Source organism: Anoplophora glabripennis, unplaced genomic scaffold (assembly GCF_000390285.2).
Source record: "Anoplophora glabripennis isolate ALB-LARVAE unplaced genomic scaffold, Agla_2.0 scaffold301, whole genome shotgun sequence".
Taxonomy (NCBI): Eukaryota; Metazoa; Arthropoda; class Insecta; order Coleoptera; family Cerambycidae; genus Anoplophora; species Anoplophora glabripennis.
The window spans coordinates 37,020-64,816 of NW_019416435.1; the positions used below are offsets into that span (position 1 = coordinate 37,020).

The 27,797-nt window shown below is 30.2% G+C and overlaps 1 protein-coding gene across 1 annotated transcript in view; it reads left to right on the plus strand.

Moving 5' to 3' along the window:
• The window catches only part of LOC108909059 (DNA-dependent protein kinase catalytic subunit), a 61,724-nt gene that overhangs the window by 25,840 nt on the left and 8,087 nt on the right, over positions 1-27,797 (plus strand). Inside the window, exons 8-16 of the mRNA XM_018713288.1 lie at positions 3,217-5,156; positions 5,214-6,349; positions 8,502-8,683; positions 8,737-9,211; positions 11,461-12,611; positions 15,723-16,090; positions 18,424-19,472; positions 23,516-23,988; positions 26,993-27,204. Of these exons, the coding sequence (XP_018568804.1) occupies positions 3,217-5,156; positions 5,214-6,349; positions 8,502-8,683; positions 8,737-9,211; positions 11,461-12,611; positions 15,723-16,090; positions 18,424-19,472; positions 23,516-23,988; positions 26,993-27,204 (6,986 nt within the window). The remainder of the gene's footprint in view (positions 1-3,216; positions 5,157-5,213; positions 6,350-8,501; positions 8,684-8,736; positions 9,212-11,460; positions 12,612-15,722; positions 16,091-18,423; positions 19,473-23,515; positions 23,989-26,992; positions 27,205-27,797) is intronic.

Consider the following 27,797-nt stretch of genomic DNA (forward strand, 5'->3'; position numbering starts at 1 on the left):
GGATCCCCTTGTCTGACGCCGTTTTTAACTTCGAACTCTTCCGTGCATCTATTGTTTACTTTTACTTTATTCTCTGTCTTTTTCAATGTTAGGCGTACCATGTTCCTTATCTTCTTGCTGATTTCTAATTCCTCTAAGACCTTATATAGCTCACTTCTTTTTATTTTGTCATAAGCTTGTTGGTAATCTACAAACAGAACTACTGTTGGCTTACCGTATTCGAAGCTTTCAGCCTGAATTTCTCGCAGAGTGAAAACTTGGTCTACTGTACTTCTTCCTTGTCTAAACCCGCACTGATATTCACCAATTTTATCCTCCGCTTCCTTTACCAACTTGTTTTTTATACAAGTGGCCAGTATTTTATATGCTACATTCAGCAATGCTATTCCTCTGTAGTTTTGGCATTCCCCTCTATTCCCTTTTTTATGGATAGGGCAAATTTCTGCTTCCGTCCATTCCTTTGGCAGTTCTTCCTTTACCCAACATCTTTCTAGTAGTTTCTGTAATTGGTCTGCTAGTTCATGTCCTCCATATTTAAATAGTTCGGCTGTTAATTTGTCACTTCCTGGACTCTTATTATTTTTCAATTTTGACAGTATCTTTAATTTCCTCTTTACTTGGCGCTGGCACCATATTGTCTCCATCTATGTTGCTATTATTTTCTTCTCTTTCCGTATCATCGGTTTCATCTCCATTTAATAATTCTTCAAAATATTCTTTCCACCTGTTCAATATTTCGTTTTCTCCTGCCACTATCTTCCCATTCTTATCCTTGCCGTATATTTATCCATTATAAAATTTGGACATCTACACAACACAATGGTTAAAGCTAAACTGAGCTAAACGTCACATAACCAAGATGGCGCGCAATCAAAATGGTAGCGGGACTTTTGCCCCACCCGTTATAAGGTGAAACATTTTTCATTTATTTCAATTTATAAGTGGCTATTTTTGGAGATATGCTGAATTTTTTTTATGGGCACTATACTAGATTATTGATAAACTTAAACTCTTAAAAATATAGTTTTTTTTGGGAAAAATAAAAAATGAAAATTTATTGGGTCTACAGATATTTTAAAATTATGGACCTATAAATTTTGTTTTGTCTTTCAACTCTACTTGTATGCCCTTATGTGATCCCAAATTTTTGTTTTCTATTTGTGTATCAAAATTCTCAATCAGTCTTGAATATCTTTGTTTTTCCTTAATGAGTGATGGAACACAATTTTCCATTTAATCTACTTTACATTGATTACAGTTTACGAAATGCTGATGGTGAGAAATGAAAAATGATCCATCTTTTATGTATTTAGTAGAAATTTCTTTATCCTTCAATGCTTCACTATGAATGTAAAAAAATATTTAATTCACATTAATTTTGTTGAAAAATTAATTATTAATTTAGTAATATTTGGAAAAAAATTACCTGTATTGAAATTTCACTATAAAATTAATTGATTTTTACTGATATGTCTTTTAATTTTGTTAAAAAATAGATATTCAGGGTGTCTGCGGTATAAGTGTCATATGTTCAATGTGCAACAGAATACCGCAAAATATATCACACAAATATTTATGTGATATAGGTACATTTGCAGTATAAGTTTGCATTAAATGAAACTGAGAAACACATACTCTATAAATCTAAGTGTTTCATACATGCTACAAATAAAAGTCTAAAGGATTCATATTTAGGCATTGGGCCTGCGATATTATTTATTTCTACCCATCCAGTATGTATGCAAATACTCAATGGATTAGTAATTAAAAATTTCAAATAGTTTTGTCTCATTAATCACGAAGAATAAATGGCCCACTTAAATAATTTGTTGAGCAGAATAAATTGTCCAAATAAATTATTTGTTGCTACATGGTAATAGAAAATTTGTTTTAAAAATGCATAATCTGATGCGTATTATCATCAGGCAATAAATATTATGAAAATCAAAAATTTAATCACTTATTAAACAAAACCCAACTGAGTAGAATGTTGTTGATAAAATTATTGTGATGCTTTTAAAAATCAATTAAGTACTGAAATTCTGTCTGTGCAGATAATCTGCTACTGTCAACTCTTGCACTCATTAGACATGGTAGGGATACAATAATAATTGTAAATATTACACCTGATAGATCATTTTGCAAAATTTCAGCATATTTTACCACATAGTTTCTGAGTTATGCTTAATCAAAGTTGACTATGTTTAACATAGGCTTAATGGCGCCGCCTTGAAAAATGTTGTCGTTACGATGAAAATGTTGCTGTAGTTAAATAACACCATTCGAGTAACTGCCCAAACTTTAAGCAAGACTAATTTGTATAGAAATACGTTATATTATATATAACAATCTGGAAAGGATTAAAGATATTAATACTCAAACTTTTAAATTTTTCGTATGATTATTCACATAAATGGAACGCAGCAATGTCGTACATTGAAGAAACATTAATTTACTCACGTGCTAACATTCTACAAAATTTTGAAGTAAAACCTTTCATTTCAATTTGCGGTTTTCGTTTAAAGGAACTAATATAATAAATCAAATAATAATGACGATTCCTGCAAAATTTTTTTAAAACTTACCAAACGATTGTAATGCATCCACTATATTTAACACTAACCTAATCTAATCTAACCTAACTTAACCTTATGCACCGTAAATATAAGTTTCCATCGATCTCTTTCTCACACACAGCTGCGATCTGTATGACGTTGCCAGTTGTCGAAACTATGTGACACAGATATGACACTTGCTTGAAAGTTTTCTACTTGAACTCTGTGTTTGGGATATAATTACCTTAATAATCCTAATATATGTAACCAAAAGATATAACTAACAATCACTTTGTAATCAACTGACAGCTAATGGCAACAATTGAACATCAACTACTGTGTATCAACAATTTGCAATGAGAACATTAATTAGAAAACAGTAAAAACAATAGAAAATGTGTTGATATATGGAGAAGTAAATTATTATTATTATGTTTAAAAGAAAACAGTGAGTTGTTACTGTATTACTATTTTATTTCCCAAACTTTGATTTTGAACCCCAAAGTTCTGTATAACCTGTTTCTTTTTCTCAAAAACACTTAGATTCAAGACCTACCTAGAAAACATATGGCACTTACACTGTACACATCTGTATATCAACAATTTCATTACAACAAATTAAAGAAAGATTGAAAACCTACAGTTTTGCTTAATTTTGTAGGAAAGTATTACTCATCCTACCAATTCTTGCTTAAGGGACTTCTCTGGTAAATGCATTAAAGAATTTGTAAAATGGACTATAAAGCAAATGAGTGAAGAAGTTCTTTCTGTAGATCCAATCAATATTAAGATTTTAATAAAAAAGATGAGATTCTTCAGCAGTCATACTGATCCTTTAAAAAAATTAGGAGCTGCATTAATTTTTAATAATATTTACAGAGAAATGAGAGAGGAAGATTCCCTTATCAATATTTTTTGGTTTGAAATTCTACATATATTCATCAACAGCTTGTCTCTCACCGAAAATAATTTATTTGAAGATGGGAACACTACAATGCAGATTAATAATGCTCTTAGTCATTTGGAAAGAGTTCTAATAGAAAAAGCACACATTTTTAGAGTAAGTAATGATAAACGCAGGGTTCCAAGTGATGTAAGTGGAGATACTTTAAAAGATCTTGCTGTTTGGTTACTCAAGCAAACTGGAAATAATAGCATGCACTGTAGAAGAGCTAGTATGGATTTATTTATTGCTGTTGCTCCTTTAACATCAAACAAGAAAGTAAATTTAAAAGCTTTTGTTAATGAAATTTTCAATTCTGATTTTATTAATAGCATTTATGAGAATTCCTTAGAAACAAATCCAACACTTAGAGGAATTTCCCACTCAGAAGATTGTTCTGTTTTGTTGAAATGGATGCAAGGTTTTTGTTGTGCACTAGATGGCTACAACTTTGTTATAAAGAATAATTTATGTGATATTAATTTTAAAAATAATAAAACATTTACTGCTGTCAACTACTTTCTTAAACATTTGCAAAAAGCTGATATGGCAGAAGCATTAAACCTCATAGAACATAAAACGTGGACATTTACAACTCTTGATATGGAACAATTTAAAAAGCAAAAGTGTGCATGTCTTCTATCGATATTAAAAGTTTTTAATGCAGTACTTTCCGATGAAATTTTATTAAAAAAATCCAGTGTATTGTGGAATAAAGAAATTTGGGAACTTATTTTGAATACCATATTTTATCCTCAACAATTGGGCTTAGATGATAGAGTGTCACAACCAAAATATTTGGAAATGTTAAAAATCTTGTTAAATAATCTTCCAAGAAAAATATCGGGAGATAATATTTCTGTATTAGTTGAAATGCTGTCTGATTTTGTCGAACAAAATTACACTTCAAATATAGATTTAAAGAGAAATGTTACTCTTCTTCAAAGAAATATTATGAATGGACTCCTATTATTAAATTCCACAAATATTAATAAGTGCCTGAAAATCGAAAAATATGTGAAAGGTCTAATTAATAAACTCATGCTGAGCTTTTATGGTACTCTGAATGATGACAACGAGCTATTTATAAATGATTTTCAAGAAACTACAGTTGAATATTGCTGCTCCATTTTTGAATTGTCATTGACAAATATGGATGAACTTAAAGACCTTATAAATCATTTACATCGATCTTACTCAGTTCAAAGTATGGAGTTTAACAGGGAAATTAAATTTGGCATTTTTCTCTTGAACACATTCGGAGGAGTTGTCATACCTGTCATTTTAAAGAATTTTGACACTTTTTTGAAAGTGTCAATAGAAGCTGGAAATTTAATACTGACAGTTGAACTAGTGATATTTATTTTAGTTTATATTATTAAAAACAAAAACTACGAACATTACTATGAAGATATGTCGAAGGAGTTATTGAGTAAATGGAACACTTTTGAGCATTTATTTAATTCAAAAACAGAATATACTCAGTTAGGACTTGAATATATCAAATTATTTATTGTGATCTGTAAATTTCACGATGTTGGCCAACTTAACAATTGGTTGATTAAACTGCTGAAGCAAGAACAGGATTTGAATAGCAAATTACAAATATTTAATTTATTGGTAAACACAGTAGATGATAACAATAACCTTCAGTCAGGGTGAGTAATATTTATATTTGCAGTTAATTAATTATTATTTATTAATTTCCATTACAGGACTGATTTAGAAAGTGCACTGTTAGGTTTATGTGATAAGATCATCTCCATCGAAACGACCAACATAAATTTTTCATTTGACAAAATGCTAAATAGTATACCTGTTTTAAAATCCAATACAATTTTAAAGCTTCTTGTTACATTGTATGGAAAATTAACTACTGATCTAGATGTAGCAACATTATTGAATCAATTTATTAGAAACGTTGGTGTCCATACACAAGAGATCTCTTTGAGAACAATTTATGAGGTATCAAAAGATACAGAAACAAATTTTCAAAGTAGATATAAGATTATAAAGAGTATAATACCTCCTTTGTTTCAAACTTGCCATATGTCTGCTTTTGAAAGATTTTTCGAAGAATTTATAAATGATATTATTGCCACATTGAGGAATACTGATGATTTGGAAACAAATATACTTAATTTTGTACTCATTGAAGTATTATTTTTAAGAATACCCATAGGAACTGCTCAGCGAACTGATTGTTCAATATCAAATGCTGCAAATAACCAAAAGTTGCCGATTTTGTTTCTTAAATTCAGTTTAGAGGCTTTTAAAAAGCATTCTGCTGCGACCAATGAGATGCTTAGATTATATAAGTGCCATGCTTATAATGCTTTAGCATCCATAATAAGCAACTCGGTAAAATCACCACAATTTTATGAAAAATTATTTGCACGCTATGAAAACGACAAAGAAATTTTATGGAGCGGTATTGTAGATACTAGCATTGCTTATCAGTTTCCGATTTTATTTGACACCATTCCTTCTCAAAGAAAAGTAATTATTAATATAAGAGATGAACTAAGGGCACAGCAGAGGCAGGATGAATATAAAAGTAAATCATTGAAATATATTGAATCACAAAAATTATTCAGCAGTTCGTTGAGCGAAGATGTAACAAATTTCGATTTCACTAACACTACTCTAAGAAATGAGAAAATACATAATGAACAATCCGGTAATGATTCCCTTCATTACCAAAATGAAATTCAACTTGATGCCGTAGAAATCAATAATCACGAATGCATGGCGACTATTTGTGGATTGATACAACACATTTTTGATACTGGCATAAATGATTTGCCAAATTTAGATGATGAAGAAGCTACATTACCAAACTGGATGAAGGGTAAGTTGTAAAACAACTATAACAGTAATAAAAGAAGTCTTAGTTTTAAAAAATATTTAAACTTCAGTATCTAAAATTTTTTTATGGTAAAACTATAATACATAGTTTAGGAGTTTAAAATTCAGTATTTACTATATACAGAAAATAATGTGATGGCTCTAATGACTAATTGTTATTTTGGACTGTAAAAATATTATGAAATGTACAAATAAAATAATTTCAACAAAATCAAATGGAAGTGATAATATTGCATCTAAAATTTGCTACGTCAAGATATTTTTGACAGCTGAGAGTCAACTCTGTTTATGTCAGTATTTTTATTGTATCTATATTTGATATTTCATTTGTTGCAACAGTGTGGTGGATTATCCAGTCTGTGTAAACCTAAGTTGAATAATAATTAATAAAATAACTATATACATAAATATTTTTCAACCAGTGTAATTTTTAACGTCTTGTTGCTTTGTATGGATATAAAAGGTTTGATAAATACTGGTAGATAATGAAACTAAGCATAAGGAAGTCAATTATTAACATATAATTTTGCTTTACTAGTAATTTTATTAATTTCTTAAACATAAAAACCATCGAATGTATTAATTTCACTCTCTTGAATGCTGACATCAAATTTAATTCCCATTATTTACATGTACATATGTAGTGAATATTGATTTAACTCATTGAGGCATAAGATACTGAGAAATGAACCATAAATTTCTTTTCTGGACCCTACACACACAGTCTGCCTGCACCGATCTGAGCTATGCACGCACTAGAAATGCATCCACATTATCAGTCATTGTAGATAAATGTACCGCACAAGTGGCTTCGTTTATGTATGCTCTCAGTTTAGCAAGCTCAATGAGCAGTGTAGTATGTAGGGCCCTTAAATTTTGCACAGTGGTGTTAAGGGTGTCCACTTGCCAAAATTCATGTATCTGGAAGTATATCAACACAAAGTGTGAACCATTGCAGTGATATTCTGTTAAAATCCATTTACCAACCTGCCATCTATCGATCACTCCAAAAATCAAATTTGACTGGTATATTATTTCTGACTATTCGCGAATGCAGCTAAGAGCTCGCCCTCTGGCGGTGACAAGTGATACTAGCGAAACAAGGTAAACATTTCTTCTGTGTGTGACATTTCGTTTTGTATTTTATTTAAAACTGTGTTTAGTGTTCGTTTTTTGACCACTGTTATTTTAAGAAAATAGCATGAGGAAAATTTCAGCAATTATGGATAGAAAGAAGAAACTGTCAAACTATTGTTGTTCAGTTCAAGGTTGTTCTTCATGGTCCAAGAAAAATCCAGAATTAAGTTTTCATCAAACCATTGAAGAAATTTTCAAAATATTATTGCCGATTTTTATTTCATAAGGGTTGTTAGTAAGTAAGGGCACTAGTTTGCAGACATAATATAAATTTCTGATTTGATAACAAAATTACTAATAATAATGGCAAATAAGACAAATGTTGTTCAAATGAATGTGTAAACACGAACGGCAATGTCAAAATTACCTTGTCTCGGAGCTTACTGCATTCGCCGCTTGGTGTGCTTTCATCTTAAAAATTATCGCGGATTGTTCTGGATGAAAAGTGTCATTTTTAAATGTCACATTATTTTACATTCATAAATGTTTCAATGATGCTACACGGTCACATTTTTGTAAAATCGTTGAAGTGTCACTTTTTAGATGTCATATTTTGTGTTCATAAATGCTTTACTGATTCAATTACTTCACATCCTCTATGATTGGACATAATTAATGAGCAAACGTGAAGTAAAAGGGATGTGAAGAAACCTGCATTTTTATTGCCTTGCTTACACAAAAAATAATTATACTATATATTTATTTATTATTACATTTAGTATTAGTATATTTTTTATTATTGCCAATTTGTTGCTTAATAATACATATTGTATTATTTTTTTTTATTATTAATAAAATAAATGTAATATTTAACTTGTCTACTTCATTAAAATCCGAAATAGTCGAAAAAATTAAAAAAAAAGAACAGGAAAGAAGCCCTTGTGCAAAATTCAGAGCAATCTTGTGGTTCAAAGAGTAAAAATTGGTTGAACTTGGATTAGTGCAAATGAAAATGTATTGCTTTATTAAATTTACTACTTTGGTTATATTGCTTTCAGGTATACGTACTATCCTATTGGCTAATGACAATCATAAAAATATAAAATTGTTTTTGGTAAAAGTTATAGACAATATGATTCATATTTTCAATAGTTATTCCCAATGGTTTTTGGAACCACTGCTACAATTTGTTGTTGATAAATGTGCTGGAGACAATTTGAACTATTTCGTAATCGATGTTGTAAGTATTTCTTTTTTACTCTATGATACATATTGGAAATATATTTATTTTAGGTTTGCATTTTGGCTAAATGGTCATCAAATATATTAAAACCCAATGAAAGGGAATGTAAGCTTGCTACTGAAATGTTATTATTCTTAATAACAAATATAAATAGTGAAAGAACAGATGTATTCAAATATAATTTAGACCTGATAAAATTAATTGTGGAGTCTTGGAAAACTCATATTGAAGTACCTAGCATTAAGCTGCTTGAGATTTTGTCATCTGAAAGTAAATGTGAAATCGGAATTCATTTGTCATCAATTTTTCTTGTTAATAAACTAGAACCATGGCAAGATAATAAAACAGAAGGTTTTATTACAGTTTTATTAAAAAAACTTAATTCTTCTAAGAAGTCTACTTACAAATCCTGTGCAGAAACAATTGGACTTATGCTCAAATATTTGAATGGGCTATATGCTGAAAAAGTAGATAGGGATTTAAAATCTATTGGTGATTTTAATAAATATGTGCATTGCTTAGAAGGTAAGAAAATGTTTACCTACATATTTTCATCCACATATAACAAAATGTAATTTTAATCTTTTTAGAAATTATAAATGTTCATTCAGTCGAAGAAAAAAAAAAATAATTAAGTTGATTTACTTTGTACAGGGTTATTCAACTAACATTATATCTTCGTATCACTTTTACTTTAGTATTTCAGGAAATATTGCGACTACTAAAATTTCAGGAATTATTTTTCTGATTTCAAACCAAGTGAATGTTGTATTTTAGAGATACACAGGGCTAGCACCTGAAGCAAATATTTGCTTGCTCCCTTAAAAAAAATATATAATATGTATATATACAAGTTACTACCATTTAAATAATTTTATTATATAGTACATATAAAAGAAACTTCCTATTAAACAAAAATATCAAATCAAAAAGTGTTCTACAAAAAGAAACAAAGATTATAAGAAACATTCTATACAAAATAAAACAGATTTTTCAATAAAACTAGACAATTTACTTCTTTATTGTGTGAGTACACATGTCCGCAAGTGACCCATTTTAAGCTCTAATTTCACAAAAAAATTGCGTACTTTCACTGAATGACGATTGAATGATCACGTCAGTTGAAACAATCACATCGGTTGAAACAATCATGTCGGGTGAAACAATCACATCTTGGTCACCACTTGAGGGTTGCTTTCGGTGTGCAGCAAAATAAAACTTGTCAGTGGTAAAAATAAAAGTATTATTATTGAAAATTTATTGATCAATTAATTCATGAAGTCGCTTCATCAAGAAATTGGACATGTGTAATGTACCAAATCTGCTGTCAAGTTCTTGACGAATTAGAGCATGTTCTAATTTTCGTCAATTTCTTCCTGAAGTTCGGAAGTACCAACCCAACAGATTTCCAGCCTCAGATCAGTAATGAGGTTATGTTATTGGAATATGTAAATAATTGTGAGGCGTCGTACTAGTTTTGCATTGTTTTTACTGATTTGTTACTTACAAACACTAATATTTATATAATATGTGTCAGAATGGTACCGCTGTTGTATCACTACAATTATGAGTGGAAAGGTGATTCATGCGTCAAAAAACTTGACAAAGTCTGCAGCACTGTAAAACCACACTGTTTATCAATAAATTCGTGAATTAATTCATGAAGAACTTCGTCAACTTATTCATCAATAAATTGTCAATGTAATAGAAATAGTCTCATTAAACTCTAACAGATATAATGTGTAATATAGTAAATAATATGTATAGTAGATGTAACAATATACAAGATATTCTATTAAAAATAACAAAGTGGGTTTGGTTTATATCTCTGAAATACAACATTCATAGTAATTTAAGATTCATGGACTTCAGAACTGTGGGGGTATATTTTAAATAATAAATTACATTCTGCATCAGACACACTAAAACCATATTAAATTAATCTTAAAATTTTCTAGAGAAAGATATTTTCTTCTTTAAATTCTTGTTATTCCAACATTATTGCAGCCAATTTAAATATTCTCTATTTAATTGATTCATTGTAATGACAAACTTTGAACGTTACAAGTTGTTGCAATATGCCACCAATACAATTCTACTTGTAGTTTTTTATTCATAAATAAGAAAACAAGTTAATATGAACACAAACATAACAAATCACAAATACTTTGTTTTTGAGATAGTTTTATTTTTTATTTCATTTCCTTTTTTTTAGGTAAGTAATCCATTTGCATTTGGTGTATTCAACACTTTTTTAAAATCCATCAGAATGTGTAAATTACCCTTTAAAATAATTTTTAAACCATAAATCATCTCGTAAAGTTTTTAAAAAAAAAAAATACTGCTCTTCAGTCAAGGATAAACTTTTTGACCATGTATCTTTAACCCTTTGGGTAGTATTTAGCAAAATGTAACTAAAAATTTATTTACATTTGTTTATGTGGTTTCTTGGCTAGCTTTAAATAAAACTGTAATAATGTGGTTTCAAGTGTGCTAATTTAATTAACAAGCAAATAGGACTACTCACGTCAATGCAATAGTTGAAAATAACTAAATAAATGGTTATATTTTATCATTATCTGTTTCAAGAACAAAATATTTGTGAACTTTCTTATTTTTAGCCAGAAAGTCATCTGTATAATTTTATTGGAATTTTGCAACAATCTATATTGGGAAATGCTGTCTGCTTATAAAAAAATAATAATGACACCAATCAAATCAATAGATTTTTATGGATATGATAAATATTACGTAAATTATTGCTTTTATTTTAGGTGTTGCCATACATTTCCCTCAATTAGTAAATGTGTATCATATATCTAAATTGATTAGTTCACTTAACCAGTTTCCAGATGCTCAAAAAATTGTACATTTGAAAATTATATTTCGAAGAGTTGAAATGTCACTGGATATTTTCGAGGAAATAAGTGATTTTAAAATTGTTGAATGGAGTAATCTCTTAGAACATGCTAATTTAGAAATACAAATAATTACACTAAGAATTATTAAGACATGTTTGGGTATATTTATGAGTTATCAAAATTATCCAAATATAATTAAAACTCTTGGAAGGAATGTTACCAATCCAAATACGTTATACCGTAATTGCATTTATGACATAGCTATTGCAGTGTATAAAGAGAATAAAGATATATCGGACATTTGTAAAGAAATACTTATTTTTGGTCTGGTAGACGAAGATGCTGATAATAAGGAAAAAATTATCAATTTCTGGAAAGAAAATTCGGATTTACCTAACACTGTAGTGGATAGATTTTCTTACTTGCTTTCAAATCTTTATAAAGCCAAAATGGAAGACTATTTCATAAGCTATGTAAACTATTTTCTTATTACGGTATTAAATACAAGAGATGAATATAACACTGTGATATTTGAGCATCCATTAGAAGATTGTAATTTTGAGGATTATCGACTTCAACTGAATTGGCGATTGCAACACCCATCAGTTGTCCCTTTATTTGCAGAAACTCTTGCTAATACTGAAAACAGTGATTTTTATGATAATTCAAATTTGTTCCAACTTAAGGAGACACAGGCTAATTTATCATTTTCCCCAACTCTGAGCTTGAAGGAACAGGAATTTTCAAAGTACACAAACTTAGATAGTTCTCTTTCTGTTAGCATTACCGATACGGAAAGTTCTATAAAAAATCCCAATGATCTAATTCTGTCACAAAAATATCGCTTGCCAAAGAGAAGGTTCTTAAAGGATAAATCTAAAATATCTATTATTTCTGCACATCATGAGATAAAAAAACAAATCAAAAAGGTAGAAAAAAGAAAGGATTTGGCCAGAGAAAGGGAAAAGAAAGTTACTATTTATCGAAGCTATAGAAAAGGTGATTTTCCTGATATTCAAATTTTACTGTCTTCAGTTTTGGAACCATTGCAAATGCTGTCCTTGGTAAGTTTTTTTATATAGAATTTAAGTAATATAATACTGGAAAAGTGAAACCAGTTATTTCCTTTTGAAGTACCTATCATTTAAATAAATTATTCTATTTTGAATATTTTTAATATTCATTTAATAAATGATCGATTGAGCTTCTCATATATAAGAAATATAATAATAATACTTACTTTTGAAAAGTAATATAACCTCATACTTCAGTACAATTAATTTTTTTTTTGATGATTAATGAAAATTTTTCTCTAGAATTACTATTAGGGAAGATTTGTTTTAAAAATGTAGACTTGTTAATTTTGTTGTTAATTTGGTAATTAGTACATATTGGTATTGATTACCGAGATTTTATTTTGGGTAAATAATATCGTTAATATTTATCTATACTCGGCGGCCGAAATTATAAAGAGTGACTAATACATAATATAAAAACACTATTACCATAATGCTTATAAAATATAAAATTATTTCTATACGGTGCAATATTATTTATCTTTGTGCCGCTCGCCATGCACATCGGTAGAATCTATAATCGTGTATAGACTGAGTTACACTGAACCGATCTATATTTTATCTCTGTCTTTTGCACTTGGTAGGGAATAGGGAAATGCTTTTTTAGTGGGTGTAAACGGACTTGATTTGCCCGACCTGAGAAACCTCATAGCATAAGCGTAGACGAGGGGTCTAATTCCATGGCTATAATAAATTTATAAATTAAAAAACACAACTGGGACGTTTTAAAATGCTGTAATAATTAAAATTGATCAAAATGCCGGTTATAGCAAACCGTAAAAATATTAGATGTTATGTTTTATTATGTTTTTTCAATATTTTCTATATCTTGTTGCCTTTTACGCAGACACGCCAATGGATTTTCGTTCCCGGCACGCTTCATCCCCCTTACTAGTCCAAGAGCTAGAGATGAATCACTATCTATAATTTTGGCCGTCGAGTATATCTATTTTAATTTGTCATGACAAAAAATAATGATGAATGTTTTATGGCCACCACAAGCCTATGAGTTTGTAGTCCCAGATAAAGGTGGGTTACTTTTGTTTAATAAGAAAAAATAAAGCAAAATGAATCAGTGTTTTTTGTCCACTCATGTCTGTTTAAACTGTAATATTATTGTGAGAATAAAACCGTGCATTATAAATGCAGTTACGTGACATCGATGCTAGAACCATGACAAAAATTTCTGATAGCCCTGGAGTGTCATCTAGAGGATGTTATCAAAAAACTTTCCTTATGCTATTTTTCATTTGGACAACTTTTTTTTTGAAGATAAAAAGTGTTAAAGTGCAATTGGAAAAAAAGATTTTTTATTATTAACTTGTTTTTTTTAAGATATAATTTAAGATATATGATTTAAAGGTATTATTTTTTCGTATATTTATTTCTTTTAATTTCTCGTTCGTATACAAATTTATTTTGTGGTTTATTTATAAAAAATTAAAACTACAGTGAAAATCGGTTATAACGACCTTCAAGGGACCATTTGCTTATAGTTGTTATAACCGATAGACGTAATAAGCGATTACATATTTTATTTAAAATTTTTATAGAAAAAATGAAAAATTTACAATACAAGTCTTTAAATATGTACATGTATTGCTTTGTGTTCAATAGATCTCGCACGCGTCATTTTCAATGAATTGTTTACAAATAGAGACTTTGCTTTATTTCTATTCTTCCAAATTGTTGAAATCATAGGGTGACACGCCACATGCTTTTGCTTGCTTGCATTAGTTTTTCCGTTTTTTAATCTCTATATTATATGTGATTTTTCTTCTTTATTAAACACTTTTCTCTTCGACATCGTGATAGGAAGCGGTAATTAATTCATATAATATATAACTGTATGCGTAAATAAGTCATAATTTGTCCCAAACGTACTAACTGGTGTCAAAAACGTGGATGTCGGCAGGGCGGGCGGAAGAGTGGTGCATTGGTTTTAAGGCCATATATTCCGTCGTTATATCCAATATGTCGTACAAAGCCATGTCGTTATAACCAATTTTCACTGTACCTTTAATATATATAGAAATATATTTATGCATAATGTCTAGCAACCAAATTAGTATTAAAAAATCAGTGACGGCTCACCAAAATGAAAATGGTTAAATTGCACAACTTCTAACTCTCCAAAAACATAACTCAAAAAGTTTTCAAGAAATCAACTTGAAATTTTGTGCAGAGCTTCACAATAACATACATAACTCAGGGAACATTGTATGTTTTTCAAACAAGTTTCATTGTTATTAACAATTTAATGCAAAATTTTTTGTCTTTTTACTTTACTTTTTTTTTAAGTGTGCACTAAATTAATAATTATTAATATTTTTTAATTTCCCAACGATGTTTCTTAGCTTTTAGTATACAATATCAGAAAATGTTTATTTTTTTGTTCTAAGACCATTCCTTAATAGGAAACCCTTTCGGCCATACAACCCTTTGAAAATAAGGTGTCGTTGCTTACCGTCACCTACAGTCACCAATTTGAATTGAAATCGTTTGAAAAAATTTGCAATACTAACTGAAAACAGTACAATAAAACCATTTTGTACTTGACATTATATCTTGTATCGACTTTTCCTTGAAAATCCCCGACAATCATCTTTTTTTTCAACTTCTAGAGTGCTGTTATTAATAACACCCTGTATCTTGAAAAAGACTTGTCCAAATGAAAAATGACATGGAAAGTCCCATCATTTTTGCCAGGGAGACTAGACAAGAAACTCATACGGGAAAATTGACAAAATTTGTCAATGTAATAATAGAAATTACCTACAGATTTTACTGCTAGGGTCGCTATATAGTGTTCTTTGTGCACCGACATATTTTTATTATTTATTGATTTATTTATTTAATTCAATGTAGCCTACATTATTTATTTTAAAATTTTTAACACATCATAAAAACGGCGTGATTAATTTTTTAATTCAAACTGCCACTTTCTTTATCTCCCTTCCACTATTTCGGTATATATTTAATTTGGTAAGATATTTGTTTACATGGAGTTCGTGCTCCTTGTGTAGTCTCCATGATTTTTGCCCAAAGAATCTGTACTAAAAGACTATTTCGTAACGCCTGTACAAATATTTTTTTCAGCATGATGGTGAAGTGGCAAAAATATTATTAACAGAGATTTTTAAAGGTATCATTCTAAAAATTGGAAACAATGATTTATTTATGAATTCGATTCTTAACAGTATTCAATATATTTTTCAAAATTCTACAAACTTCAATCCAAACTTAATTAGTACCCTCTTAGATATATTGCTAAGGCATAAAGACAAATTTCATTTTGGTCAACCACAATTAATATCCTACGTTTGTCAACAAAGTGGTTTATTATCTATTGGAACTTTACTTTTGGAAGAATACCTCATTAGTTGTGATGACTTACCATCTGGAAGCAAAAAAGGAGCAGGTACTGAAGAAAATACAGAAACTGTATATTGGGTGAAGTTAGCAGAGTAAGTATTTATTTTCGGATATTTTTTTTTAAATTAAGAATTACTGTCAAGAGGATGCAAATTACAAGATAAATTAACAGTAAATTCCATCATTATTTATGGGGTTGGGGATTATAGGGTTAAATATATTCTGTTTGTAAAGTCCTGATATATCCCCCCGATGAAAGAGCCAGTTAAACTACTGAGTAACATGGTTATGGGGTTATGGGAATATATGGTTATGGGGTTAGGAGGTTTGAGGTTAAATGTATAGAATTATGGGGTTATTGTGGGTGCACAGCTTCCTTTACAGGACCGTTGTGTCTAATAAGACTTGATAGTATGAGTTATGAGGTGATATGGGATTATCGATAAAACCTGACTTGACGGGGTTAAATGGATCACGGATTCGGATTCAGCGACTCCTAAAACATATAGTAGACATAGTCTGACCTTCTGACTAAAAAAACATTTGTTTTTTGTTGTGTGGATGTGTTATTGATCCACATTTAACTATCAACATAAAATTATTAAACTTATAGCATACTATCACCCTAATTCTAAACTTTTATATGTTAATTGAGATTGGTTTTACAAAAGAAGTAAACTTGTAAATAAATATATACTTATAATTATCTAAAATAAAAATTGAAAAGGCTGTATCTAAATATTATTAATATTAAAACACATATTAATAACACTGAGGATTGTTACTTTCTTCATAAGCCCAAGCATCTTACCCACACAAAACAAGTAACTTATTTCCTTGTAGTGATATTTTGTTGTCCCAAGTCAGTAAGTGAGAAATTCAATTTCTGGTAGTGAGTTAAACAATACATAAATATTTTTTATAATGTGCATAGAACTATGTTGTTTTGTTTAATTTTCTATTCTCAGCAAAGGTAACAATAAATACACAATATAAATCTGCAATCCTTTTGCTGCAATCCAGCATTACAAAATAATAGAATATGCATAATGACGGTACTATAAAAATGAAGCGAGGTAACTTCTCTGGTGGAGCGGTTAGCTTTCGGGAACCCTATGTAGATTACTACTGAGAAACGAAGATAACCGTTAAAAGTATAAAGAATAAGGAGGAAGGTACTTACTGCATGCGGTATGCAGCCTCGTGTTTATTCCCGATGCATTGGCTACTGGTCTGGAGCACGAAGTTTTACTACTAGCACTTGCTAAAATGTATACAATATGCAGAGGTACTCTGCAGCCTCAATGTTGTTTGTTAACCAAAATATGGGAGTTAGCAACGGAAAATTAGTTGCTGTTCACTAGGACGAACATGTGCACTAGAGTCTTTCGATGTGTTAACTGAGAGGAATCTGGGATCTTGGAGAAGAAGAGTGGTTTCAGTTGCAGTATGGTTGACATACACATAGGTGCACTGAGACAAATTGCGGTTAATTCAGGAAAATTTTAAGTTAGGCCTCGGTGACACTAAGTGTGTCCTAATTTGCCACAAATAAGAACTAACTATTCCTAAATGAATAAATTCCAAGAAAGTACATACACTCACCTGAGTGAAACAATTCAGTTGGAACAGATTGACAACTAATTAAAATTGTGGTAGCAAATGCGTTTCAGCGAAACTAACTAAAATATCTTAGCAAAGCGTTTCACTTAAATAACTGCTTTCAGTGTTTATCTTAAATTTCTAGTTTTACATTTGATAAGTATAAACTTTTTTTTGTAATGTATGGCACAATTATTAAAAAAAAGGAATTTGGATCAAGATAACACTATGGATGTATATATTTAATAAGTTAATTAGATTGTGGGATAGGTAGATAAAATAAACTACATCTATACAAGGTACCTATATGAAAATTCATTAGATACAACTAATCAAGACAGTTAATAAGAATGCATACTAATTTATATATATATATNAAAACACTTTGAATATTTCTTTTGTATTTTTATCTGTAAAGGCCATCTAAAAACAAATATTTTTATAAAAAAAAGCTTTAATTTGGACCATTATTAAGAAAGTTATGATCAAAAAACAAAAAAAAGCGTTTTTTTGAAAATTTTATACCTTTTGAACAAGTAATCAAAAAAATCTGAAAATTTACCAGAAAGGCTTTTTTGAGGGGTACTAAAAAATGTAAAAAAATTAAGGAAATCGAAAATTAAAATTTTTCGAACCGTCCGATTTGGCGTGGAACGCCCCATATATAAAAGTACACGGAATGTTCTACATTTTTCTAAAGACAGATATGAGAATCTACTCAATAATAAATTATCTATATAAAAATTAATATGTGGTCTTAAATTTGCAATGTGTCTCTAATACTTTCCATATTTATTTTTTTACAATTTATATAATATTTTAGGCTTTATAAGGAGTTAGAAGAATGGGATATGGTTAGATCAATATTTCTAGAAAAAATGAATTGTAAAGATATTGTTCAAAAAGCAATACAATTCGAATCTGAGGGGCAATGGCGAGCTGCTCAAGAACTATATGCAGAACTTATAGAAACTGATGTATCAGCAGAGAGGAAAGATTTCTATTATGATTCTTATTTTAAGTGTTTTGCTAATTTAGGAGAATGGGAGACTTTACCCGAAGCAATAGAATCTGTAATTGCTTCTCCAAAAATGGACAATGTTTGGACCATCCTTTGGGATAAAGATTGGTGTCAGCAAAAATTATTACCTTGGTATATTGAGGCACAAGTTAAGTACACATTGTTCAATCAGAAATGGTCTGAGGAATTCTCTAATAACTTAAATGAATGTCTTAGTTCTGCAGAAAAAGCAGAATATATACAAACAAATTTTTCAGAGGAAATATCCATTATGTGGCTATTCAAGAAAGATATTGCAAGTAGTTCTCTCTATCTTAACAGCTATATAAAGAATTTTCTAAATAATTGGCAAACATTAAATCCAATGTATGAATCTTTAAGGTACGATAAGATTTTACGGTTGAGGAATGTTATTGAAGTTGATGGGTTCATAACAACTTACAAAAATTTATCTGATGATTTTGAAAATTCCTTAAAGAAATTGACCACCACTTGGGAGAATACATCAAATGAAATAATGCCATCAGCCTTACTAAATGAAACTAGAGTATTATATAGAACGTTATTTGTAAACTTATTAAAAGAAAAAATATTAAAATTTGAATTTATTGACACTAACCAATGTGTTGAAAATATAGAATCAGTAAAAACAAACTTAAATTTGTCTTTAATTGAGGCTGCAATAGAATTAAATAATTATTATATATCAAAAAAATATTTCAAGAAATATGCTACCCAAGAAAATTTTAAATTTCAATTGGCTTTTGGTAACATCGCTTTTCTTAAGTCGAAAACAATAGCGGATCCACAAGAACAAGTGAAGGCCTTGATCCAAACAGTAGATATTTTTGGTAAGTGTAAAAATATTAATACACAGAATGGACTAACAAAAGTGAAATAACATCCAGTAAATCCTAAGAGAAATGTTTTCTTTAAAAATAGGCAAAGGGGTTAATTTTTTCTTTAAAATGGAATATCGTTTGTAATCATGTCTTTAACTCCTCAATGTGTAAAATTATGATTCAAGTTGTACAGAATGTTTTTTAAGTAATCTAAAATATGAGACATATCCACAAAGTAAGAGTACTCAATTTTTTAAAAATCGAAACGGCAGTATATTTGAAAAATTTACATATTCAGAGAGGCACATTAAACACTATTTTTCGACATGGTCGCCTTCAACCTCAATGCACTTTGTGAGCCGAAGGATGAGCTTCTTGATACCTTTGTAAAAAAAATCTCCTGCGACTCCTCCAGTCCATTGTTTCATGGTACTGAAGTAGGCCTCGTGGCCGGTAGAAAACTTTTTTCCACCCATAAACACCTACAGAGAAGAGAACAGATGAAAATCAGAAGGTGCCAGATCAGAACTGTGAGCGGGATGATTGATGATGTTCTAACCTAACGAATCCAAGAGTTGCTTTGTGGCTTTGGCTGTATGGGGATGTGCATTGTCATGCAACAAGCACACTCACTTTATTAACGTTCCCCATCTTTTGTTCTGTACCACCCTCCGTAGTGTTTTGAGAGTTTCACAATACCATGCAGCATTAATTGTTTCCCCCTGGGGCAAAAAGTCAGTGAGGAGAATTCCTTTACGGTCCCAAAACACAGTCGCCATGATTTTTCGGGCCGAAGCAACGGGTTTTAATTTTTTAGCTGATAGTGAAGATGGATGTCGCCACTGCATTGATTGTTCATCTTCTAGTTAGAAGTGCTTGAGAAAAATCTGGAACGGCGCCATTACCTTTGCAAGAACAAACCAGATTATGATGCTCACCTTGCAGCTGGTGGGATTCATTTCAACACCAGTTCTCAACTGACAGAGAAATGAGCAGCACGCATTCTGTGCTCAACACCTTGGCCTTGAATGCAGTGTTGCCAACTAACAATACTCTTACTTTGTGGATATGCCTCGTTATTTAAAATTTTAAAGGGAGAGCGTTTGAAATTAATGTAACATTTATAACTTTTACTCCTGGTTATGTATAAAGATTATAGTTATAAAGAATGTTTCTCTTAGGATATTTTCAGAAAAAAATTCCTAAAAACAAATAAGTTTTAAAACATGTACCCACAACTAGTAAGTAGAGCCGATTTTCCACAGAGACGTCTTTGGTCGCATGATTAAGTTTTAGATTAAATGAAATTTAAAAAGTAAATCCTAAACATTTTAGATTACTTGGGGTTTATATATTTAAAATTTTTCATACAAACCAAATTTTGAAAAAAAAAATGTGTGAAGTATAGTGTTTACGAAGATGTTTACGAAAATAGTTGAAACCGTATAAAAACTAAAAGTCGGCATCTTCGTAAACACTATACCTAATCCATAAACAATAATAAATTGATAGCATTTGCCGTCAAACTGAAACAGATACTCAAACGTTGAACATGTGTAATGTACATTAGTCAGTGGTATAACTAAAATTTTTAAACAATATCTATATACAGAGGCGGCTCGCCAGGTGACACAAGTGATGCACTGCTTCACCTAAAATTTCCGTTTGGTTGTGCAATTTCAATTTATTTTCAATTTTATATAAATTTTGTAATTTAGGCATAATTCTATATTGAAAATGTATTGTGTTTGTTTGTTTAACATGCAGAAATAAGAAGAATAGTTGCGCAGTGAACGCCTTCTATAAAAACATTGTCTTCGTTGAGTGTGAACATCAACCTCGTACCATACAACATATAGTATAAGCAAGTGACGTGGATCGAAATCAGTCTATATTATTCCTCTTCCCTTCGTAGTGTTCTTTACGGCGGTTGACATGGCAACGAAGCGGCCAACACGGGAATAAACTACTGCGTGGAGGAACGAGTGACGTGGAAATTGAAGCAGCGTTATCATCACCCATCGCGGCATTGCCTGCCTTTAAACAGTTTATACGATACACATCGCCCAGTGCAAGATTATAACGGTTCTTAGTTAATATTTGTTTTGTATAATAATTGTAGAAATGTTTCCTATGTATGATCCAGTATGTATTTTATTAGAAATGCCATTTTCCAGATGGAAAATTGAAGACAAAAAGAATTTTTTAATTTGCGAGGGACCTGTGCCTTATTTTCTCGATATGTAAAAAAGGGGAAGTCAAAAGACAATGTACGTACGGAAGTTTCGGAATAAATGATATTCAGAGTATAAGTGGTTATGTGGAAGTGTTTATTTAAAAAAAACTTTTCTGTATGCCGTGTTTAATTGTGAGTGTAAAGTCGGGTGTGTGGAATAAGGAGGATTTAACGATTTTGGGAACATCGCACGAGGCTGTTGTAACCACCAAGCTTCTTTGGAACTACATGAATGTACGGTGTGCGTTAATGTTCGCAGAAGTCCACAAGCCGAATTAATATTTCTATTTTTTATAAAATCTAAACAAAAATCCTTCTTGTGAACGTCAGTTTTTCGGTAATATTGCAAATGCAACTAAAAATTTCCAGATTCATTTAAAGCCGTTTGACTGAAAATTTGAAAATTTTCGCCTGCGGCGCTTTTTTTTTTCTTTTTAGTCACTCAATAAATATGCATCACCTATTGTCAATGTCACGAGCCGCCAATGTCTATATATGAAAATAATAGATTGATTAATATGTAAACTTATTGACATCGGGTATAGAGTTGTAATTTTTTTTGATACAGTCACACTTGGTTATAGTTATCATGAAGGTGCTGTTTAAATACATATAAAGGGTACAGGCAAAGAAGCCGCTAGGTGAAAATAATTAGTTTCGAGAAAAATTAATTTAAAGGTTTGGCACCTCTGGTATTCGTTTATTATTTGAAAATAAAGTACCACAACTTATTTTATAAATGTATTTAAGCATTGGGCTGGATACAATTCAGTTTAGAGAGCACATACTCAGGAATAGAAAAAAATAAACATTTTTCAAAAATGAAACAAAACATATTGAACTTAGGAATTCCTTTCGGGTCACAATCAACTGCAGAATATTTCCAACTTGTGGAGGTTTGTTACTGTTTTTGTATTGGAGCATAGCAGATCTAAAAAAATATTCCATCAGGAACAAATTTTATAGGACCTTTATTAAGCTTACCATACTGTAAGTAAAAAAAAATGTAATTAGCTCTCATCTAAATATGGCAACTGATTAAAGTACTCTTGGGCAGCTAAGCCACAAAATCTTTGTTGCTTAATAGGCACAGTAGTAATTAAATCACACAAATAAATATTTTGTTCATCAACTGAATTAAGTAAATTAAAATTTTGAATAATTCTTCTTCGAGAAGGTTCTGATACACGCTCAAAGCAGTTAAATCTTTTACATCTACAGTCTTCTCCTGTAGTATGGCTACTCAAATTTACTTCATTTAATTTACCATACTTTCTTTTTTTATTACTATCCCTAATATTCGGACACTAGAAGGTGTTGTCATCAGCTTCACCCTCCATTACACTTCGTATTTTGTTAGTAAATTAATAATTTACACCAAACTACTTGTAAAAAGTTATTGTTGTACGAAGAATGGACATCAACTACTGTTGCTTGAGCGGTTCGTTGTCCACCACATGCAAAACATGACTTGACGCCTTTTTCTCTAGGACCGTGCGGACATAGCACCTTTTTAGCCGGTATAGAGAAATTTAAATAATCTGTTATTCCTGACCTAACGCATTTTGAGCCATGACGCATTTATGGGAAGATAGTATACACCGACTATTAGATGGCGCAAATACCTTGTTTTCGATAAAAATTGACATAGCGCCTTCTTTGCCTGTACCCTTCATATGGAAATCAATAATCAATTATTTTTATATTGAAATTTTGTATTACGTACTTCTGGTAATTATAACAACCTATAAAAATCCGCTTTTCTAAGGAAGTGTATTTATTAGATATTCTCTAATTAAGCTAATTTCTATTTTAGGATCACTCTTCAGAAAAGTAAATGATAAAGCTGTGTTGCTACCAGCTAATATAAAATATTTTGATATAGTTACCAATATTTCACATGTATTAACAAATAACCAAGCATTGCTGCCCCAATTTCAAGAAAAGCTTATAGCAAGTTTTGGAACTGAAGTTAATTCTCCCGAAGATATAAACACATATGCATCGAGCAAATTACAATTAGCTGTTGAAAACATTGAAGCAGCTGGTGATATGGACTGCGAAAACAATAGTATTTGTACGTCTTCTAAAATTAATTATATTGCAAATGCATTTGTTAAATTAGCATACTTCATCAGAGATAGGAATGATGAACTACTTCAGGGAGATTTTATTTTATACGTTCTTAGAGCAATGAAATTAAATTCATTGGAAGCAAAACAGCTTTTCCCCTGCATATTAATACAAAATCGACTGGGAACTGATTATACTCAACTTTTTATTGATGAGGTAAGTCAAAATAAACATCAAAGACTTGTTGATTGTATTAGTCTACTAAAACAAAATTGACCTTTTTGTTCATTACCACAACCAAATTCTGTTTGATATTTTTTCATAATAAATATATATAAGAAGACTGATTTGAACAATTTCTAAAAATAATTGTAAATTTGTGTCAAGATAGTGTTTGCTTCGGTTTTCGTGAAAATTTATATAACAAATTTGTGTAAAAAAAATTGAGTACTATATCTAGATATCGATTGCAATGTGTTTTTGGCAGTAAACAGTGATGCAGTGGCTTACATGTATAATAATTATGTTACAGAAAAAAAAATTACAGCTAATTTTCCTATTTGAAATTTTAGTTTATGAAAAAAGACTTGCCATGTGTCAGATTTTTAAAGGAACATTATTATTAATCTTGCGTTGGGTACCCAGCGTGTGTTTATAAAACATTCTCGGTTACATAAACATTGAATGTCTCGATGCCGATTCGATTTTGCTAAATAAGTTAGTTGTTACTGAGGTTCGCCATTAGACTGTTCACACTAAGTGATTAATAAAAGTTGGAAATTAAATTCCTAAACGTTTATTTAGGCCCAAAGACCAGTTATCCTGATACATGTCTAAAGTTCTTTCTCAGTTCATTCAATCTCTGTGTCCGCATCAAATGCCGATTACATGCAAAGAGAAATAATATAACTTATGAGACTTTTTGATAATATAATTCCATGTCCACAGTCGTGGAATACTGTTCTATATTTATCCTTTTGTGTTTTACCATTAAACCAACAGGTAATGAAATTTGGTTTAAATCAAATCAATTAAAAAATTTATGTGATAGGTTTCATGATGGGCGAATGTGTCAGCAGATTTATGTGAATTATAAGCTCTTTGAAATATAGGTATCTATAGACAAACACAAATCTACTTTTTTCAATATGTTATATGGAGTGGTACTTAAAAACACCTGCTTTACTTTCAGCTAATCTGATATAAATGATAAATTTGTCTACGTTTTTGAACTTAAAAAAACGTGAACTGTAAAGTGCTATTTGATTTTTGATGACCTGAACTAGATTTGAGAGCATAACATTGTATATTACGAGTTACAGAGGCTGACACAGTCTAGAGTTTTTTTAAGTTTCTAGCAAAAACAATAAGTGTTACTGATGGAGAACACTGACATTAGAGATACAATTTTTGAATCATAATGTCTTGATCAGATAAATAATCCACCTGTTGAGACTTGGAACGAATGTGCGAGCACAGAAATAAAATAATAAGAAACATTAGTTTTTCTGTCTTGTTATTATTATTATTATGATTAAAAGTCACTCCTCGTAAGACGTTAATTAAAACCTCTGCAAGTCTGTTATAAACATATTATAAACAAATACATATTATAAACAAAATAATGTGTGTAAGTAACACAATACACCTAATTATAGTGACATCACATACGCCAAATAATAGGCAACCCCATAGTGCACAATGTCATGAAGAATTTCTCAATATTTTTACTAGATCAATTTTCGACCTTACGTACTTGGGACATAAGTGCCAAAAAAATGTCTGTCCTGACCTTAAATATCGTTATATTCTGGCAATATTAGAAATATTTAAGGAGGTTTATCGGGTACGGAGGTACGTCTAAACTCTAACGAAAGTTTCTGCAGTGACTAAAGTAGTAAGCCTTTAGATTTGGCAATGTTGCACATGGCTGGCTTTGTTTGGATGCCTAAGCTTAAAATATACATCACATGTCACACCTGCGAATTTCAAATAATATGCTACTTCGATATCGCTATCACGCATATAGTTAGTCAACGACAGCAGTTTGAAGGAGAATTATAAATTATGTATCTTACAAGTATCTAATCGATTTCTACGAACTGTCATACGATTCCTTAGATATCGGTTTCCTATTTATACAAGTTGCTGTGGAAACTGTTCGTTAATTGTTGCATATTCTAAGTGGAAAGACCAAAAAAATCTGCTTTCTCATAAGACTGTACTAAATTGTGAAAAATTATTTTATTAATATCGCATCTCTTAGGTATCCAAACTAGTCATAATTTTGTTTGAGGATTTTCTGCATATTAATAAGCTTATATTATTTTTTTTATGAATATTTCTTTGTCAATTCCAAATCAGATAAACCTCCTTAAGAAGATTCAAACCCCAAGTGACGAACTAAAAGAATTATAGAATTAATATATTTAAATTTATAGAACAATATTGACTTTTATAGTAATTAATAAATTAAAATTAAATCAATGTTACTGAGCATGTACATTAAAAATAATTTCATGTAAGCGAAGTAGGTTGGTAACAGGAGATCCATCAATAAAAGTTTGGTACCCACTTGAAGAAAAAAACACTCGATAAACACACTGACACAGCACAACACCAAGAAAAATAATAAAAATACTTAGTAAACTAAAAAATGAGAAGATTAAACCAAAGAAGAGAAAATACGCTAATGATAACATCGATAATATATCAACAAGATCTCACCTGCGTATGAGGCTATTCTTTCCGAGCAGGCGCATTAGAAATAACACAGCTAATGTTAAATTTTTACTTTATTTAAATTAGGAATATTCTTTTATATCTTTTTTGTAAGTACATTGGTGAGTACATTGGTGTACCTATTTTACTAAACACGTGTTGGTTGTTCTTAAATACTTCTAAATTCTTGTAAAAATAAATTACTTTGAAGTTGTTCATTTTTATAGTAAGTAAATAGTACACAAGGGTCAGATTCGGTCTGTACAATTTCAGCTATGACAAATTGTTGCGGGTTGCCTAAATATATGACCTCACACGAAAAGAGTCTATTCTCACACTGTTTTTTTCAATATGAAGAGCTGAAGCTAAAATAAATAAGTACTAATCTTAGTCATATATATATATATATATTTTCGTATTGTATGGGAGTTATGACGAACAATAATTATTGCAACTAGAAGCAGATAACTTTGTTAAATTATTTCCAATTCTTTTACAGACTGAAAAAATTCCAACTTGGATGTTTTTGGGTTGGATACCCCAGTTGCTAGCGAATTTAGATACTAAAAAAATATATGCACTTTCAAAAATTGTGTTAAAAATTGCTGAAACTTATCCCCAAGCTATAATGTATCCCTATCGACTAAGTAAGGAGCACTATAATTTAAAAGACAGTGAAGTGGCAGAAGATACACAGTTATTAATAAAAAAGTAAGTATCACATTGATTTACAGTGTGTTCCGATTTAATTTTTTTCTTATTAAATTTATCCATAAAGAATGAGCATATTTAGAAAACTATAACTCCCTCAAATATGCGAATCTTAAACTTATTATTAAATTAATAAAAAATAAAATTAATTAAAATACACTTGGAATTTGTGTTACATGTTTAAATAGTTATATAAAATTAAAATTGAATAGATCTTTATAGAAATTGGTAAGGAAACCTTTTGAGGGCTATAGAATAACATGTTATATGTCATAACAGGTTCATTATTAGGAACTATTTGATAAAAAAAATTTTCATTTATTTTTTTTACTTATATTTATCTCTACATATCCAGAGCCTTCATAAATGATTACAAGCCACATGACCAATAATTTTGTTTGGAACAGTAATTTTATTTTCTTCACGTTGGTGATTAAATTTCTGTAAAATTAAAACAAGATAAAGATTACATTAATCCGTAACATTATTTTTCACTGGCTGGAGATTAGTGTAATTTTTCATAAGATTGTATTCAACTAATTGGTTGCCTATGCCGGCGGTCACGTGGCTTGTAAACATTTATGAAGGCTCGG